At 51.2% G+C, this 14794-nt stretch overlaps 1 protein-coding gene across 1 annotated transcript in view; it reads left to right on the top strand.

Moving 5' to 3' along the window:
* Nucleotides 1–14794, top strand: part of LOC147710170 (E3 ubiquitin-protein ligase TRIM39-like) — a 99174-nt gene that overhangs the window by 67496 nt on the left and 16884 nt on the right. Inside the window, exon 5 of the mRNA XM_086920861.1 lies at nucleotides 10459–10511. Within this exon, the coding sequence (XP_086776987.1) occupies nucleotides 10459–10511 (53 nt within the window). The remainder of the gene's footprint in view (nucleotides 1–10458; nucleotides 10512–14794) is intronic.

Below are 14794 nucleotides of genomic sequence, written 5' to 3'. Positions count from 1 at the left end.
ATACACACGTATGGTCCAGACGTTATAGTACAGGAGACTACAATCTGTAAGCCTGTAACTTGTCAGAAACCAGGCATCCTATTACAAGGGTCTACGCTGTGTACGCCTGAACCATGTAAGTATCTATGCATCGTATTACAGGGGTGTACACCCTGTAAGGTTACACCATGTCAGGAGCCAGGTGTCATATTACAGGACACTATACTTTGTAAGGATACATCATGTCATCAGCTAGGCGTCATATTACAAGAGTCTACGCTCTGTAAGGCTTTACCATATCAGGATCCCTGCGTTGTATCACAAGAGTGCACAGTCTATAATGCCTACAGGCCAACAGCAGGCTCGGGCAGGTGCAGGCAGGTCAAGTTGGTACTCGTCAGCAGGGCAATTGCAGGGAGGTCTCTAGAAGCTTGTGGTGTCAATGTCGCTCACACAGGAGATCAGTCGACTAACCCTTAGAGTCACTCTGGGTAGCCTGTGACCTAGGCAAGTAGGTCCAACCCTTCCTCTTCAGACAGCAATGCAGTCCTAGCAACATGGCAGTCCGTCCAGCAGCAGGGCAGTCCGTCCAGCAGCAGAGCAGTCCTTCCAGCAGCGGGGCAGTCCTTCCAACAGCAGGGTAGTCCTTTCAGAAGCAGGGCAGTCCTTCCAGCAGCAGGGCAGTCCTTGCGGCAGCAGGGCAGTCCTTGCGGCAGCAGGGCAGTCCTTCCGGCAGCAGGGCAGTTCTTCCGGGAGCAGGGCAGTCCTTCCAGCAGCAGGGCAGTCCTTCCAGCAGCAGGGCAGTCCTTCCAGCAGCAGGGCAGTCCTTCCAGCAGCAGGGCAGTTCTTCCGGGAGCAGGGCAGTCCTTCCGGCAGCAGGCCAGTCCTCCCAGCAGCAGGGCAGTCCTTCCAGCAGCAGGGCAGTCCTTCCAGCAGCAGGGCAGCCCTTGCAGCAGCAGGGCAGTCCTTCCAGCAGCGGGGCAGTCTTTCCAGCAGCAGGGCAGTCCTTCCAGCATCAGGGCAGTCCTTCCGGCAGCGGGGCAGTCCTTCCAGCAGCAGGTCAGTCCTTCCAGCAGCAGGGCAGTCCTTCCGGCAGCGGGGCAGTCCTTCCGGCAGCGGGGCAGTCCTTCCGGCAGCGGGGCAGTCCTTCTGGCAGCGGGGCAGTCCTTCCGGCAGCAGGGCAGTCCTTCCAGCAGCAGGGCAGTCCTTCCAGCAGCAGGGCAGTCCTTCCAGCAGCAGGGCAGTCCTTCCAGCAGCAGGGCAATCCTTCCAGCAGCAGCGGGGCAGTCCTTCCAGCAGCAGGGCAGTCCTTGCAGCAGCAGGGCAGTCCTTCCGGCAGCGGGGCAGTCCTTCTGGCAGCGGGGCAGTCCTTCCAGCAGCAGGGCAGTCCTTCCAGCAGCAGGGCAGTCCTTCCAGCAGCAGGGCAGTCCTTCCAGCTGCAGTGCAGTCCTTCCAGCAGCAGCGGGGCAGTCCTTCCAGCAGCAGGGCAGTCCTTGCAGCAGCAGGGCAGTCCTTCCAGCAGCTGGGCAGTCCTTCCAGCAGCAGGGCAGTCCTTCTGGCAGTGGGGCAGTCCTTCCAGCAGCAGGGCAGTCCTTTCAGCAGCAGGGCAGTCCTTCCAGCAGCAGGGCAGTCCTTCCAGCAGCTGGGCAGTCCTTCCGGCAGCAGGGCAGTCCTTCCAGCAGCTGGGCAGTCCTTCCAGCAGCAGGGCAGTCCTTCCAGCTGCAGTGCAGTCCTTCCAGCAGCAGCGGGGCAGTCCTTCCAGCAGCAGGGCAGTCCTTCCAGCAGCGGGGCAGTCCTTCTGGCAGCAGGGCAGTCCTTCCAGCAGCGGGGCAGTCCTTCCAGCAGCAGGGCAGTCCTTTCAGCAGCAGGGCAGTCCTTCCAGCAGCAGGGCAGTCCTTCCAGCAGCGGGGCAGTCCTTCTGGCAGCAGGGCAGTCCTTCCAGCAGCGGGGCAGTCCCTCCAGCAGCAGGGCAGTCCTTCCAGGAGCAGGGCAGTCCTTCCAGCAGCAGGGCAGTCCTTCCAGCTGCAGTGCAGTCCTTCCAGCAGCAGCGGGGCAGTCCTTCCAGCAGCAGGGCAGTCCTTCCAGCAGCGGGGCAGTCCTTCCGGCAGCGGGGCAGTCCTTCCGGCAGCAGGGCAGTCCTTCCAGCTGCAGTGCAGTCCTTCCAGCAGCAGAGCAGTCCTTCTGGCAGCGGGGCAGTCCTTCTGGCAGCGGGGCAGTCCTTCCGGCAGCAGGGCAGTCCTTCCAGCTGCAGTGCAGTCCTTCCAGCAACAGGGCAGTCCTTCCAGCAGCAGGGCAGTCCTTCCAGCAGCGGAGCAGTCCTTCTGGCAGCACGGCGGTCCTTCCAGCTGCAGTGCAGTCCTTCCAGCAGCAGAGCAGTCCTTCTGGCAGCGGGGCAGTCCTTCCAGCAGCAGGGCAGTCCTTCCAGCAGCTGGGCAGTCCTTCCGGCAGCAGGGCAGTCCTTCCAGCTGCAGTGCAGTCCTTCCAGCAGCAGGGCAGTCCTTCCAGCAGCAGGGCAGTCCTTCCAGCAGCGGAGCAGTCCTTCTGGCAGCGGGGCAGTCCTTCCGGCAGCTAGGCAGTCCTTCCGGCAGCGGGGCAGTCCTTCCAGCTGCAGGGCAGTCCTTCCAGCAGCAGGGCGGTCCTTCCAGCAGCAGGGCGGTCCTTTCAGCAGCAGGGCAGTCCTTCCAGCAGCGGGGCAGTCCTTCCAGCAGCGGGGCAGTCCTTCCAGCAGCGGGGCAGTCCTTTCAGCAGCAGGGCAGTCCTTCCAGCAGCGGGGCAGTCCTTCCAGCAGCGGAGCAGTCCTTCCAGCAGCAGGGCAGTCCTTCCAGCAGCAGGGCAGTCCTTCCAGCAGCAGGGCAGTCCTTCCAGCAGCGGGACAGTCCTTCCAGCAGCAGGGCAGTCCTTCTGCCAGCAGGGCGGTCCTCCCAGCAACAGGGCAGTCCTTCCAGCAGCGGGGCAGTCCTTCCAGCAGCGGGGCAGTCCTTCTGCCAGCAGGGCGGTCCTCCCAGCAGCAGGGCAGTCCTTCCAGCAGCAGGTCAGTCCTTCCAGCAGCAGGGCAGTCCTTCCGGCAGCGGGGCAGTCCTTCCGGCAGCGGGGCAGTCCTTCCGGCAGCGGGGCAGTCCTTCTGGCAGCGGGGCAGTCCTTCCGGCAGCAGGGCAGTCCTTCCAGCAGCAGGGCAGTCCTTCCAGCAGCAGGGCAGTCCTTCCAGCAGCAGGGCAGTCCTTCCAGCAGCAGGGCAGTCCTTCCAGCAGCAGGGCAGTCCTTCCAGCAGCAGGGCAATCCTTCCAGCAGCAGCGGGGCAGTACTTCCAGCAGCAGGGCAGTCCTTGCAGCAGCAGGGCAGTCCTTCCGGCAGCGGGGCAGTCCTTCTGGCAGCGGGGCAGTCCTTCCAGCAGCGGGGCAGTCCTTCCGGCAGCGGGGCAGTCCTTCCAGCAGCAGGGCAGTCCTTCCAGCAGCAGGGCAGTCCTTCCAGCAGCAGGGCAGTCCTTCCAGCTGCAGTGCAGTCCTTCCAGCAGCAGCGGGGCAGTCCTTCCAGCAGCAGGGCAGTCCTTCCAGCAGCGGGGCAGTCCTTCCAGCAGCAGGGCAGTCCTTGCAGCAGCTGGGCAGTCCTTCCAGCAGCAGGGCAGTCCTTGCAGCAGCAGGCTAGTCCTTCAGCAGCAGGGCAGTCCTTCCAGCAGCAGGGCAGTCCTTGCAGCAGCAGGCTAGTCCTTCAGCAGCAGGGCAGTCCTTCCAGCAGCAGGGCAGTCCTTTCAGCAGCAGGGCAGTCCTTCTGGCAGCGGGGCAGTCCTTCCAGCAGCAGGGCAGTCCTTCCAGCAGCGGGGCAGTCCTTCCAGCAGCAGGGCAGTCCTTGCAGCAGCAGGGCAGTCCTTCCAGCAGCTGGGCAGTCCTTCCAGCAGCAGGGCAGTCCTTCTGGCAGTGGGGCAGTCCTTCCAGCAGCAGGGCAGTCCTTTCAGCAGCAGGGCAGTCCTTCCAGCAGCTGGGCAGTCCTTCCGGCAGCAGGGCAGTCCTTCCAGCAGCTGGGCAGTCCTTCCAGAAGCAGGGCAGTCCTTCCGGCAGCAGGGCAGTCCTTCCAGCAGCAGGGCAGTCCTTCCAGCAGCAGGGCAGTCCTTCTGGCAGCGGGGCAGTCCTTCCAGCAGCAGGGCAGTCCTTCCAGGAGCAGGGCAGTCCTTCCAGGAGCAGGGCAGTCCTTCCAGCAGCAGGGCAGTCCTTCCAGCTGCAGTGCAGTCCTTCCAGCAGCAGCGGGGCAGTCCTTCCAGCAGCAGGGCAGTCCTTCCAGCAGCGGGGCAGTCCTTCCGGCAGCGGGGCAGTCCTTCCGGCAGCGGGGCGCTCCTTCTGGCAGCGGGGCAGTCCTTCCAGCAGCAGGGCAGTCCTTCCAGCTGCAGTGCAGTCCTTCCAGCAGCAGCGGGGCAGTCCTTCCAGCAGCAGAGCAGTCCTTCTGGCAGCGGGGCAGTCCTTCTGGCAGCGGGGCAGTCCTTCCAGCAGCAGGGCAGTCCTTCCAGCAGCAGGGCAGTCCTTCCAGCTGCAGGGCAGTCCTTCCAGCAGCAGGGCAGTCCTTCCAGCAGCGGAGCAGTCCTTCTGGCAGCGGGGCAGTCCTTCTGGCAGCTGGGCATTCCTTCCGGCAGCGGGGCAGTCCTTCCAGCTGCAGGGCAGTCCTTCCAGCAGCAGGGCGGTCCTTCCAGCAGCAGGGCGGTCCTTTCAGCAGCAGGGCAGTCCTTCCAGCAGCGGGGCAGTCCTTCCAGCAGCGGGGCAGTCCTTCCAGCAGCGGGGCAGTCCTTCCAGCAGCGGGGCAGTCCTTCCAGCAGCGGGGCAGTCCTTTCAGCAGCGGAGCAGTCCTTCCAGCAGCAGGGCAGTCCTTCCAGCAGCAGGGCAGTCCTTCCAGCAGCGGGACAGTCCTTCCAGCAGCAGGGCAGTCCTTCTGCCAGCAGGGCGGTCCTCCCAGCAACAGGGCAGTCCTTCCAGCAGCGGGGCAGTCCTTCCAGCAGCGGGGCAGTCCTTCTGCCAGCAGGGCGGTCCTCCCAGCAGCAGGGCAGTCCTTCCAGCAGCAGGGTAGTCCTTCCAGCAGCGGGGCAGTCCTTCCAGCAGCAGGGCAGTCCTTCCAGCAGGGCAGTCCTTCTTCTGAATCTTCCACATGACCAGGAGTGTTCTGATGATATGTTCTGTTGGTCCCATTTCATACTGGTGTCAGCTTTTTGTGGGGAAATTCCCCAACCAACCCCAAAACTGGTTTTGGTCAGTTCTTCCCCATCCCCTGGTCTTGTCTCTAAATTGTCCAGAGTGACAAAGGCAAGACCAGGCCTGATGTCAGTTTCCTTGTGTGAATCTTTAGAGGTGTAATTAGGGTGTGGTCCAGCTTCTCCCAGCCATCCTATCAGGAAGGCCCTTCCCTCTCACATCCTTTGCTCAGTGTCTGGAAGGGTGTACACCAATGCCAATATGTTTTTAAGGGAGAATCAGTCAGAGTTGGGAGGCTTTGACTGCAGCATTCATTGCATCCCACATTTGACCCATTAAAGGTAATCTGATGGATGCATTGTAGGTGTAAATAACCCCAGACTGGGATTGAATAAAGGGATTTGGAAGCAGAATCCTTTTGCACGTGGGGGCTTCCAGTGCACAGTGGGTTCTTATTTAACAGATCTCGTTCTACACAACTGTACACAAAGAAGGAGTCAAGACGGTAATATTATATTTCAATAATAAAATGAATGCCCATGCCGACCCTATGGATCCCCCATAGGATAAATCACAGATGGATCCTATGGATGCCACAGACAAGTTCAGCCAAAGATGAAGGAAGAATCCTAAGAAGTAACAGCGCCTCGAGGTCACAGCGTATAGTGACATGAACTCTCCTCTCTACAGAGATAGTATGCTGCGCTAATCCCATTAAAAGTTCTAGAACAGGGAAGACGGGGTTTACAGTGGCCGGGATTGTGTGTTTATTGATCCAAGACTCTAGAGCAGCGATGAAGAGGTTTAAAGATGTAGGTATTGCGCGCTAACCCCACCAAGGTTCTAGAGCAGAGATGATGGTGGTTACACTTGCAGGGATTATGTGCCTGTCTCCCTCTGTAGTCAGGGTATGTGGGCAGAGAACTGTCGGCAGAGATCTCTGGGCAGAGATCTCCCAAAGTACTGCAGCTTTTGAGCATTCATCATTGCTGATAACAACATTTCCATCACCCACTGTGTGCAACGTAACAACCTGAGGATGAAAGGGTGAGTTTGCCTTGCTGGAATTCACAGTTATGTCTTACAGGTCAGACAGATGCCAGCAGTGAGCACTTACCTCACTGAGCCATCTAGTAAACTTGAGGATATATTTTTAGAGGGGTTTGTGCTCTAAAGTTCTAGATCAGCGATGATGGACTTTGCAATAACAGAGGGTGTGTGCTAATCCTTCCAAGGTAGTAGAGGAATGGCTTATATATTCTTGTCCTCATATCACCATCCAGCTAAGTAAGCTGTGAGCCAAGATGCCTCCATCCGGAGCGTCCAGCGTACGTGCATGCTGAATATTTCTTATAGTTTTGCCCTTTTGTAGGAAGGAGAACTGCCCTTTTCTCATCAAGATAGAGGTGTAATCATAGGATGTTACGATTTACTTTGCCATATCACAAAAGGACGCCATCTTTTCTCTTCTAGGGCCAACTTGCGGTCCAACTCCAGTCTACTAACATCTCTTACAGATCTTAGCCTTTCTTATAACTTTGGTGGGTTGGGAGTAATCCATTTCTTACAGATTTCCTTTCTTGCTAGAAATATCAGAAAAAATATACATGTATTTATAAATATCCAAGTTTAACTCGTCCCAGTAAAGGCACAAGTCCATTTCAAATAGGATAAGGCAGGGGCGTACCTTAAGTTTTTCAGCCAATAAATTCTTGAAACATGTGAGTTACATTCCCCCGGAAGAAGGCCAACAACGGCAATCCACAAACATGCCATTCGTATATTGTCCGCTTCTGTGTCACTGTACTTCTTAGATTTTGATGGTTCCAATATGGTCTTTCTTAACTAACTTCGCTGGTGACCAATAAGCTCTATGGAGAGTCAACAAATGATTCTTTTTAAGTGGTGCTGGTTTGACCAGAGTGTATGACAGATTTAAAGATACTCGCCATAATTGCTCTGTAGCCAGCTCCGGAAGATCCTTTTCCCAGTTTAGGGATGGTCCTCCCATTTTCTCATCTGCTCTAGAAATAATTATCCAAAACCACTGGGAAACCTCTTTCTTAGGTTGTTGCTTAGCTTTCACCCACTCAAGAAAATCCTGCACTGAACAGCTCACCTCTGACAACTTTTTTGGATGACCGACAAAAACACATCTGCAGGTAATTCAATTTGGAAAGCGCCCCCGTCCCCCAACATATCGGATATCTCTCCCTGAAGTCTCCCCAGGTGGAAAAGTTGCCATGCTGGGGAAGATAACTAAGTTCATCTTTAATCTACTTGGGCGTTCCAGGAGAGCCCTAAATTGAATTGGTGCCGGTTCCGCTTTGTAGTCTATCCCGAGAATTTTCCTAAAGAAGACCCACACCCTCTGTGCTGTTAAGAGCACCTTCAACGTAACTTGTTTAAAAATTTTGGGTCCCCAAACTTAAACAAAAAACATATTGAGGCCTAAATGCTTCAACATAACTTCATACAATTGACTCATGTAAGAATTATCCAGCTCTCCAGCCAAGAGCCGGGAATTCTTGAACTGAAGAGCATAACAGTCTTATCCAGAGCTTCATTCATGAGATCCCGGCTCCCCAGGATGCTCCTATAAAGCTTCTGTCCCTTCCTTGCTTCAGTCTCCTCCTGTGCTTCTTTCATTGGATCCTGGCTCCCCTGGATGCCCATATAAAGCTTCTGTCCCTTCCTTGCTTCAGTCTCCTCCTGTGCTTCTTTCATTGGATCCTGGCTCCCCTGGATGCCCATATAAAGCTTCTGTCCCTTCCTTGCTTCAGTCTCCTCCTGTGCTTCTTTCATTGGATCCTGGCTCCCCTGGATGCTCATATAAAGCTTCTGTCCCTTCCTTGCTTCAGTCTCCTCCTGTGCTTCTTTCATGAGATCCTGGCTCCCCAGGATGCTCCTATAAAGCTTCTGTCCCTTCCTTGCTTCAGTCTCCTCCTGTGCTTCTTTCATGAGATCCTGGCTCCCCAGGATGCTCCTATAAAGCTTCTGTCCCTTCCTTGCTTCAGTCTCCTCCTGTGCTTCATTCGTGAGATCCTGGCTCCCCTGGATGCCCATATGAAGCTTCCGACCCTCCCTTGCAATTTCTGCAAAAGCGTTTTGGGGAAAGGAAGTGGTTTAGTGTTAAACAAGACGATCACCTTAGGAAGAACCAGCATCTTAATGATGTTCACCCTCCCACAGATACCGAGGGGCAGATTTCCCCACCTTTGAAGGAGAGCATCTCTATAATGGTGTTGCTTGAACATGAAAGATCTTTGAAAAACAAGAGACCAGAGGCATTTGGCAAAAGAGGAACCGTTAGTTCGATTAAACATAGCGGCCGGGAGAAGAGTTACAGGCACAGGGTCACATTTCAATCACTCTGTAGCAGTCTTATAGAAAGTTCATTATTGGCCGGAAAATGTTTCTGGCGATCCTTGTATGGTGAGGAATATAAGTTGCTGCCTCTGGAGTCATACATTATTTTTAAATGGATAATCCAGGTGGGCCTCGCCATTGCATGGACACAATGCGGCCAGAGGGTAACGTGTCCAGATGTCTGGCATGGGGAGCGCCCGATTGCTGTGTTCTGATTGGCTATAAGCCCATTACAAAATAATGGGGTAACCCAATAATTGGCAGAATTTCTGGGTACAATGAGGTAATGAACAAGTGGTCCGTGACTGCTTTAGAGAAGAGTAATTTATAGCTTATCATGTGTGTGTTGCTTAAATAAGTCAAACACTGGTAAGACATACCAACAATGAACACAACAACATACCCTGCTATCTAAGATAGCATTTTTCAAAACGTACAGTCAATGTAAAACACAAAAGCGTCAAAGAATTGTTTAAGTCCAGTATATTTAATTTTATATACTTGAAACAGATCAAAAGTTAATTTATACAAAAGGAAGGTACAAAGATTGCTCAAGTGACGTGAGACGGATGGGAGTGCTCGTGATGGGTAGGGAAAAGTGAATAGTCTCTAATATTCAGAGTTTATAAATGTGTAATGCTTAGGCAATGGACTGGTAAAGAGACCAGTACAGAAAGGTCTGACCCAAACAGATTATTTATAAAATGTTTTACTGTTTTTCTGCAAATGCATAAATGCAACTTCAAACGAAGGGGATGGGATGAGATACAGGCCGTTGATGGGTGGGGTGCGTCGACGTTTCCACTCGGTTTGTGCATAGAGGGTGACTTATACCTCCGCTGTGAGTCTTCTTCAGGACGGAAGGGGGGTCAGGGGGCAACCTAGGGGTGAAAGATCAACTGTCGGTTAATTGGCACCTATTACCCAATCCGGGAGAGAACTGAGTGACGGTATTAGGTCAGTAGACCTAATCCTACTAAAACTAGTATCGCTTGATGTTGCATTTATGCATTTACAAAACATTATAAACATTTTTATCAATAATTTTTTGGGGACAGGCCTTTCTGTACTGGTCTCTTTACAAGTCCATTGCCTAAGCATTAGAAATGTATAAACTCTGAATATTAGTGACTATTCACCTTTTCCTACCCATCACGAGCACACCCATTCTTCTCCCATCCTCTGAGCAACCTTTGTACCTTCCTTTTGTCTAAATTAACTTTTGATCTGTTTCAAGTATATAAAATTAAATATACTGGACTTAAACAATTCTTTGACGCTTTTGTGTTTTACATTGACTGTACGTTTTGAAAAATGCTATCTTAGATAGCAGGGTATGTTGTTGTGTTCATTGTTGGTATGTCTTACCAGTGTTTGACTTATTTAAGCAACACACACATGATAAATCATAAATTACTCTTCTCTAAAGCAGTCACGGACCACTTGTTCATTACCTGATTGGCTATATGTTCCTAACTAATGTGGCATCTGAATTTGAAGTGTTTTAGGAGCACACGTAACCCCTCCAGCCATGCGTGCATTATTGCGGCCAATCTCCGGCTGTGCGTACTTTATATACACAAGACTCCACCAGAAGCAGATGTAACCTGTTAGTCAGCCCCCCTCTCACTGAGCTGACCCCCGCACATAGACAACCCAATCTGAGGCACTCCGTGGACTCACATGAAGCACACTGGTCTCCCTGAGCTATCTGCCATAGAACACCCACATCCTCTCATAAGATGTTAAAGGTACTTTGGAATATCGTTAGAGCTTTGACTGTTGTGTATGAACAGTAACTCACACTGAGCTCTAGTCCGCAGGCGCTGCTCTTAATACTGAATCTTATTTTAAATACAGGTGTTAAGTGATGTTCATCCTCTGTTCCTGTAGCTGTCATTGCTCTTTAATACAAAGATGATGTGTGTGTTATTTATTACAGGTGTAATAATGTGAAGATTCAATGCCCAGAGATGGTGGTGAAGAGTTATAAAGGTAAATATCATTGTGGCGATTAGCTCTGTATGTTACGGTTCATGAAAATGATGTGGTATGGTATGGAATGTTATGTTATGTTCGTATGGTATGGGATAGGAAGGGATGAGATTCTGTATGGTATTGTATGGTTTGGAACGTTATGATTGGATGGGATGGTGTGATGTGTATTGGTGTGGTGTGCTATGGAAACATATGTCATGGAATGTTATGGTGGTATGGTATGGGGTAGGAAGGGATTAGATGCAATTGGATGGTGTTGATTGGAGTTTTATGGAATGGTATGTTATGGCGGTATGGTATGGGACGTTATGATGGGATGGTGTGATGTGATATGGGGTGGGATCATAGTATAATATGGATGGCATGGAATTGCACCTCAGAATTTGGCATGTACTGCATAACACATTCTGTGTTCCAGAGTTCTAGCTCCAACAGTGACCTACCACATGCTTCTGCAATGACCCAGCACATACTGACCTAGGGCATGCACCTACACTGACCTAGCTCATGCACCTACACTGACCTAGCGCATGCACCTACATTGACCTAGCTCATGCACCTACACTGACCCAGCACATGCACCCACACTGACCTAGCACATGCATCTACACTGACCCAGCACATGCACCTACACTGACCTAGCACATGCATCTACACTGACCTAGCGCATGTTTGTACACTGTCGTAGTTCGTGCACTTACCCTGAGCTACCCCATGCACCTACGCTGGCCTAGCGCATACTTCTACTCTGATCTAACGTATGCACCTATAGTGACGTAGTGTATGAACCTACACTGACCTAGCACATGCACTTACCCTGAGCTACCCCATGCACCTACACTGACCTAGCGCATACTTCTACTCGCATCTAACGTATGCACCTATAGTGACGTAGTGTATGAACCTACGCTGGCCTAGCGCATGCACCCATGCTGGCCTAGTTCATATATCTACACCTATGTAGTGCATCCATCTACAATGAAGTGTAGTATATGACTTCCACTGTATACATTGGAGTAGATCTGTCATTCTGTACCATCAAATGCAGTGTACTGACTAGTACTGTATGTCTTGGATCAATTCTGTTTTCTGTACAATCTAATGCACTGTACTGGCTATTACATTATAGTTTGGAGTAGCTCTGTACCATCTAATGCAGTGTACTGACTAGTACTGTACTCCTTGGAGTGGCTCTCTCACTCTGTAACGTCTAATGCAGTGTACTGAGTTGTACTGTATACCTTGGAGTAGTTTAGCACCTAATGCGGATTACTGGCTCCTACTGTATGCCTTTAGAGTAGCTCTGTGACTCTTCACCATCTAATGCAGTGTTCTGACTAGTACAGTATACCTACTAGTAGCTATCTTACTCTGTGCCATCCAATGCAGTGTACTGACTAGTACTGTATACCTTCTAATAACTCTGTACCATGTAATGCAGTGTACTGACTAGTACTGTATACCTTCTAATAACTCTCTCACTCTGCACCATGTAACGCAGTATACTGACTAGTACTGTATACCTTCTAATAACTCTCTTACTCTGTACCATCTAATGCAGTGTACTGACTAGTACTGTATACCTCTAGTAGCTTTCCTTCCCTGCAGCATCCATTGCGGTGTACTGATTACTACTGTATACCTTTGAAGTATTTGAAGTAGCTTTGTCACTCTGTGACTTCTAATAGAGTGACTAGTACAGATCACCTTCTAGCACCTCTGAGATGCACCCCAGTTGCAGAACATTTGCCCCAAGATTTCTCATCCTTTTCTACCTGAAGGACAGCTGTCGAAGCCTGGTTTATTTTTGAGAAGCAGCTTCACCTCTTGTAAGCCTTTTCTTTCCTCCTAGTTCTTGCTTCTGCTCTAACTTTGCTGCTTTAAGACTCTTATTTTCCAGTAGTGGGGAAACTTCCAGTAGTAAGGTTGGATCTAATTGTAATAAGGTTTGCTTATCATGTCACTACTTATTCGACTACGGTCCGTTTTGATCACTGTGAGTATCTGCCGTCTGAATTCGGTCCAGCTCCTCTGTTAACTGATTCTGTTCTGTTTTTTTTTTTGTCCTCATTAGTGCAATGTTTTTAGTAAGGAGTTGTCGGACCCCAATCTGTCTTTAGTTCTATGCCTTCACTGTCGTGTAACGGGACGTGAGTATCTAGACAGTACCCCTGCATCGTTTAGAAGAAAGGAGGGTCCCTTTATTTCCGTTACTTAATTGAAGGATTTAGTCTTGGGGGGGGGGGGGGGGGGGGAGCTAGTCATTGTGGCTACTCATGCAGGCCTTCTCCTGACTTTCCATTGCTCGCACATAATCATTGGACTATTACACAGATGGATCTGTTCCAGACCAGCCATAGGGACAATATCCCTTGAAATTATGCTCCAATACAATTTAGCTAGATCCTAGCTGATAGTTTTCCCAGGTCTCCCAGAACTTACATTTTTTACTAGGTGCTTTCCTTTTGTCTAGTTTGTATATTCTTAGTATTGATGTTAGCCATTCACTGTGAGTCGGGGGAACCGGACTCACCCACCTCACACAGATCTCTCGCCTAGCCAACAATATTAATAGGAAGAGTAGATTTTCCTGCACTTTAGAAAGGTTTTCTGGAACACTTGGATTCATTACCCCAAAAATAATTAAATCAATACTCACGTTTAGATGTCTTCCTAGTACCCCATCTAGTGTCTTACCCACATCATTCCAGAAGCCGTCGAGAAGGGGGCACTGCTGAAACATATGTAGGTCGTCGGCCCTTTCCAGACCGCACTTTGGGCAGGCTTTCACTGTCGCCCCGGAGAATTTCGATAACTTTTTCGGGGTCCAGTAAGCTCTATGAGATGTGAACAAATGGTTTCTCTTTAGGGCAGCTGATGTTACGATTTTCCAACATTTGCTCATAGATACTTGCCATTGGTTGTTTAGCTCCAACGTCGGCAGATCTTTCCCCCATACTCTCTCCGGTATCGGGAATTCTTCTTCCCCAGCATGGATCAAAGCCCAATACCATAACGAGATTTCTTTATGTATAGCATCCTTTTTCAGCATTTCTTTTTCCAGGTTTAAGTTTCCCGCTCTGATTTCTTTCAGGGATTTAGCCCAGCTAGATATCTGATAATACTTGAATTCTGTTCTGTTAGCCTTTATTTTTTAGGTCTCGCCTAGGCAGCGCCGATGCGCTGCTCTAGGAGGGCCTTTAGCCATCGGTCTTCACTTTCAAGCGCTGCACTCGTGCTTGTGGCGTCATCCACTTTGCGGGATCGAGCAGCGGCGTGCCACAAGCACAAGTGCAGTGCTTGAAAAGTGAAGACCTCGCGAGCATGCATGCACGCACCACTCCCGGGCTTGTTCTGTTAGTTGTTTTCTCTATAAGCAGAGAGAAGTGTGTATATAGATTTGCCACAAGGCAGCGTGAGCAAGCGGAGAGCGGCTTTGAAACATGAGGCGGCATACCTGATTACCTCCAGCCTCTGACGGCGTGTTGCTGGGCAACCGAGTACACCACCTGCACTCCCAGGTGAAACGTTTGCACCCTTGTTTGTGTTGTGTGTGAGCATCCGAAGAGTAGCGGTGCTGTCCCTCAGCACCTTGACCAAGTAAACAATGGCGTTGTACTACTTTGGCCGAGTTCGGGACTATTTTGGAATTTATTTACGAGCACTTTTCACAAGCGCAACTGTTTGTTGTAAAGTCACTTTTCACAACCACTACTGTGCGCCAGCCCACTTTTTGTGCATGCCGCTCTGCACCTTTCCTCCCTCCTCTTGTGCTACGTGTCCCTTCGTCTAATTACCGCCCCGCTTTTTGCTCCGCCATGAGACTGCCCTTAGCTCCTCTTATGTTGTTCATCCCCTCTGCCATTAGCGTACCTTGCCCTCTCCTGTGGCCGTAGCGGATCTGCTAAGCCGCCCCTCCCGTTGCTGGCTCCATTATTGCTGCCCCTGTGTGGGCTTGGTCAGGGAGGCATTTTCAAGTTGAATACAATATACACGTTCCTCATACCCCGCAGACGCACCGACCAAGATACGAGATGTCCACTAACTTGATTAGGATTCTCTAATTGTGACTGATTGACATATGCAGCAGTAGTGCTGTGGACATCAGGCAATATTTATATATGTGATTTTCTTTTGCTTGTGTCACGGCGCAATCAATTAAACCGTTATTACATCCATGTACCAGACCGAATTCAAGACAAAGAGTCACTGTAGGTGATGCACAGCTGCTTGTTTATTGTCTCCGTTTCTGGGACACTTTAGCATCAAAGTCGGGAGCT

This window comes from Lissotriton vulgaris, chromosome 5 (assembly GCF_964263255.1).
Source record: "Lissotriton vulgaris chromosome 5, aLisVul1.2, whole genome shotgun sequence".
Classification (NCBI taxonomy): Eukaryota; Metazoa; Chordata; class Amphibia; order Caudata; family Salamandridae; genus Lissotriton; species Lissotriton vulgaris.
The sequence above is the reverse complement of the archived record's forward strand: the minus strand, read 5'-3'. Positions and strand labels throughout refer to the sequence as shown.